Source organism: Sesamum indicum, linkage group LG3 (genome assembly GCF_000512975.1).
Source record: "Sesamum indicum cultivar Zhongzhi No. 13 linkage group LG3, S_indicum_v1.0, whole genome shotgun sequence".
Taxonomy (NCBI): Eukaryota; Viridiplantae; Streptophyta; class Magnoliopsida; order Lamiales; family Pedaliaceae; genus Sesamum; species Sesamum indicum.
The window spans coordinates 4,086,337-4,091,009 of record NC_026147.1 but is presented as its reverse complement, the minus strand read 5'-3'; the positions used below and the strand labels follow the sequence as shown (position 1 = coordinate 4,091,009).

The 4,673-nt window shown below is 34.0% G+C and overlaps 1 protein-coding gene across 2 annotated transcripts; it reads right to left on the bottom strand.

The window, feature by feature from the left end:
- LOC105157219 (dof zinc finger protein DOF5.6) lies at positions 2,079-4,308 on the bottom strand. 2 transcript variants are annotated; one of them, XM_011073563.2, is made up of 2 exons: positions 4,108-4,308; positions 2,079-3,340 (listed from the first exon to the last, which is right to left on the bottom strand). In XM_011073563.2, exons 1-2 carry the CDS (start codon positions 4,156-4,158, stop codon positions 2,396-2,398), a joined length of 996 nt encoding a protein of 331 aa, XP_011071865.1. In that variant the 5' UTR covers positions 4,159-4,308; the 3' UTR covers positions 2,079-2,395. The 2 variants fall into 2 exon arrangements, with proteins under 2 accessions (XP_011071865.1, XP_011071866.1); XM_011073564.2 differs by having other exon boundaries at positions 2,081-3,337; positions 4,108-4,306.

The following is a 4,673-nucleotide window of genomic DNA, read 5'->3' as shown; positions in this document are numbered from 1 at the left end:
TATGACTAACTTGTAAAATTAAAATTAGCATTTTGATTCTTAAATTATTAACTGTATTACTAAATGAGAATTGAAAAATGTTTGAAATAACGTAAGATAACGGTGATATAATTAAGATAGAGTATGCGAATATGGAAATGAAAGCTAAAGTAATCTCGTGGAGCGCAGAAAATGAGCAAGAAACAAATATCCTTGCTATTTTGTTGAGAGCGAAAGTGGACTAAGTGTTAATGACTTGAGTTATCTTTTTTTTCCTGCAGTATGACCTCAATTTATAGAGGGATGCAGAGTAAAATTTGTGAATTAGTTATAACAAGCTATATATCACCAAAAAAGTAACCAATGTCCGTTAGCTAACTCACAAAAAGTACCCAAACCTGATTTGGACTTATCTTAACACTATTATGACCGTTGAATAGTCATAGCCTAATCAGGTCAAAAATTTGGGAAATAGTTGCTAGCTACATGATCTGGCCAATCCAACTAGTATCGGGGGAGTTAGCTGAAGATCTTCTAAAGTAGCATAGCTTGTGACATGAAGAATCTGTTTGTATGACATTGTTCCCGATGTTCGTCGAATATCGAATCAGACCTTTTTTGAGCCCTGTCATATCAATTTAAATGTGGAAATATTGATACATTTGGCTTGGGCCAATAGGATTGGGTGGAGCCCACTTTTATTTTGGGCTTTTTTGAGAAAATAATTTAGGGACATCACTTTTAATTTACTCTGTTTAAATTTTTATTAAGTAAAATAACAAATATGGTAAAAAGTAATAACTTATAAATATATACAGTAAACATAAAATAATATATCAATATTTACTACAATTTGGTATGTCGAGACTAAATATAAAAAAAATGAATATCAAATTCTAAAAAATAAAAATAAAAATCAAATATTAAATTAAAATTCTCAATACAATTTCCATATATATCAAATTTTTTACTTCGATTGATTTATTGAAGCGTGAACACCCATGAGATACAGTAGACAACAATGTTTTGAAAATCAAACTAGTGATTGAGCCAGATAAGCAATTAGGTTATTGAATCACTAGTCTGACTGATCGAACCTGATTCCAAAAATCAGTTAACCCAAAATATATTACATACATGGATTTATATTTGTAACATATCAATATATTAAATATCAAAATTATTAAACTTATTTGGTCGTTAGATGTGGCTTTGTCCCACATTTAATAAAAATAAGCAAAAAATATTTTAAACTATAAATATGAAAAGTTTAAACCAAATTTATTATCCCATATTGAAAAAATATAAGCTAAAATTTAAACACTTTAGACTATATATATAGAAATTTAAACCAAGGATTATCCTATATTAAAAAAGTATAAATTAAAACTTAAACACTTTAGAATATAAATGCAGAAAAGCTTAAGCCAAACTTATTATCCCACATTGCAAAAAAATAAGACAAATTTAAACACTTTAAACTATAAATATGAAAAAGTTTAAGCCAAGTTTATTGTCCTATATTAAAAAAAGTATAAAGCAAAATTTACACACTTAAAACTATAAATATGAAAAAGTTTAAGACAAGTTTATTGTCCCACATTAAAAAAGTATAAGACAATTTTTAACACTTTAGACTATGAATATAGGATTAAAAAGTTTAAGCAAAGCTAATTGTCCCATATTGACAAAATATAAGCCAAATTTAGACCCTTTTGGCTATAAATATGAAAAAGTTTAAGTCCAAAAATTTTTGAACTTCATGAAATAATAATTTTTTTTGTCAAAATTGATTTTTGACCGATTACCAGGTCACTAAGTTTGGCCAATTTTAATCGATCCTCACCGGTTTTGGCCACGTTGGTTTTGAAGGTATGAAATGGGCAGCACACATGACCAGTTCCTGATTGAACCAGCCAGTTGAATCCGATTCTAAAAATCATAATGGACAATGAAGCCGACTGATCATCTTGGGAAAATTCAAACCCAAACCTAGTTCAATCAAATTGAAATCAACTATATATCAAGTGGCATGATTAGTGCACAGTGTACCTTTGAATTGTCTTCGATATGTCATTAATATTAAATAATAATTCATTAACACAGGAAAAGATAATTATCTGCATTAATGATAAAGATTAAAGCACTTAATTACATTAATTATAATCATACTCGAAGACTTCCACAATCCCCTTTCCACACTCACCTACTAATTAAGCCAATTAAAATAGCAGAAAAACAAAAGATAACCTCATAATTAGGTTCACTAATCTACCCTAATTACCCTCTCATTTCATGCTTAATTATAATTAATTAACCTCCCCATGCATCCAACATCACCAAATTAACCCTACCTACGCAAGTTCTCAACACTCGTGATTACTTATATAGTAATTAATTAACATTAGATAAAACTTTAAACCAATGGATTCGTCGCTGAAGATCCGTATCCATTCATCAACCCGGTCCAGGATCCGAGCCCGCCAAAATTATACCCGAATGTGTCCTTCCCTGCATCAGGGTTACAAGCCTGCTGCTGATCATGCCATTCAAGCGACAAGATCTTGGCATTTGGCTTCACATCATGAATCTCGTGGTGGTTCTGATGATCCAGATGATGACCGTGATTCTCATCGTACGGCAGCATCAGCCTCTGGCAACTCTCGAGAACACTGCTCCCCGCCGCAGCGGAATTAATCCCGTGATCAAGAGAAGAGAAGCCGAAAGGGGAGCAAATGCCATGAAAATCTGCAGCGAAGCTCTGTCCAGGCATAATCCCACCATTCCCCATGAAAGCGTCGTCGTATTTGTTCTCCATCATGAAGTCGATCGGGGTGGGATTGGGTGCCAGCAGCCCCAGCGACGATGAGAACTGGAGCTGATGATGGTGATGATCGGGATAGTTACCGAGCTGGAGATGATCAGACGACGAGGGGATGTTGTTGTATGGCAGCATTGGTGATTGGTTGAGGATTAACGGAGACGACGAAGATGATGAAGAGTGGTTCTGGTGAATTTGGTGATCGGAGGATGAAGACGAGGAGGGTTTTTTTGAGGAGGAGACCTTCTTGTTTTTCCGGCAGCCGCCGCCGACGGGGATGTTGCGGAGGGTGCCGCCTTTGGTCCAGTAACGGCGGCAGGTCTTGCAGAAGTATCTGGGCTGGGAGAGGCTGTAGTTGTTGTAGTAGCAGAACTTGGTGTGGGTGGAGTCGCAGCGGGGACATTTCAGGGACTGCTCATGGGGCGGCCGCAGTCGCCTCTCGATCAACGGTCTGCTGCATGCGAGGATGCTGTCGTCTCCTGACGGTGTTGTGATCGGTGACGAATCCATTCCTGTGCCTTCCTCGGAAATTGTACCCTGCTTTTTTCACTACAACGTCAGTATATTCAATCTTTTATTTTATTTAATATATATATACACATCATATATAAATATAGCATCATTTATTTTATTTAAAATAAATCAATAAATTATACACACAATTCACATATATTAATTAAAATAGAAGATTTGCAATATAATCGAAATAATGCACACATTTTCACTACACAAACAAAAAATGTATAAAATATAAGAAATAATTATCCAGACGTCTGTTGAAATTATACAGTACAAATTCTTTTCGACCATCTAATCCAGTCATTTTTGTAATACGACTAAAAATGAATGACATGTTTATGCAATTATCTTTAAAATGTATATTTTAGAGAAAATGTGAGACGAGCACACACACAAGGGTTGTTTGTCTATATGTGGAAAATTTAGAAGAATGAAGATGAAAATGACAACAGTATATATAAGCACTGTGAATTGGGAAATTGTACTTGCAAGGGAAGAGAGATGAATGTGAACAAGTTGAATTGAGGGAGTAAGTGTGAAACGCGAAGAATGGACAACGTCGAATCCTTTATAACCAAATCAAAACTATCCGCATCACAAGTGTAATTACACTGTCGTATATATAATTCATCATTACTTATATACATAAATCAATCACATGATAAATATAACATACTCGCTGTTGATAACAGAAATTACGTCCCTTTGAGCCATTTATTTCCATCATCGGAAATCAAAGAGAGAGAGAGAGAGAGAAATGCATGCATGGATTTCCATTAATGTTGTACCTGGAGCCAGTCCGATGAATCCATGCAAACTTGCAGAGAAGTAATGCCCATCGACTTTGACAAGAACTCAGTCTTCCAACCCTATTTGGTACTTAGAAATGTAGAAGAGGAAGAGAGGGTGTGGGTGTGAGATTGCAAATGCAGGGGGTGGAGGTGCATTGTGAATAAGAAGGAAGAAAAAGTGGGGTGTGGTGGGACTGACTCACACTCACTCCCTTGCCTTAGTCCCCCCCACTCTTTCTATATCTTCTCACATTTAATCAATCATATAATAAGTATTATTATATTTCGATTTAATTAACATATTAATATATTAAAAATATAAAATAATAAATTACAATAATTTTTTATCTAATTAATATGTCAGTATGACTGTAAATAAATTATAATAACTCATATAAAATGAAATAAGTACACACGCTCTCATCATAGTTAAGCAGGACTACAGGGGTTTTTTTTTATGGAATTCATGTTATATTAAGTACTTTTATAAAATGAGTGTATAAATGATTAACATGTACTTTTGAATTTTTTGAAAAAGAAAAAAAGTAAAGTATTTGTCAATC

Excerpts from the sequence above, each read along its gene's own strand:
- LOC105157219 (XM_011073563.2), bottom strand. The coding sequence starts at position 4,158 with ATGGGCATTACTTCTCTGCAAGTTTGCATGGATTCATCGGACTGGCTC. Across the intron at positions 3,341-4,107 it reads ATTCATCGGACTGGCTCCAG|CAGGGTACAATTTCCGAGGA; the intron begins GTACAACATTAA and ends TAGTGAAAAAAG.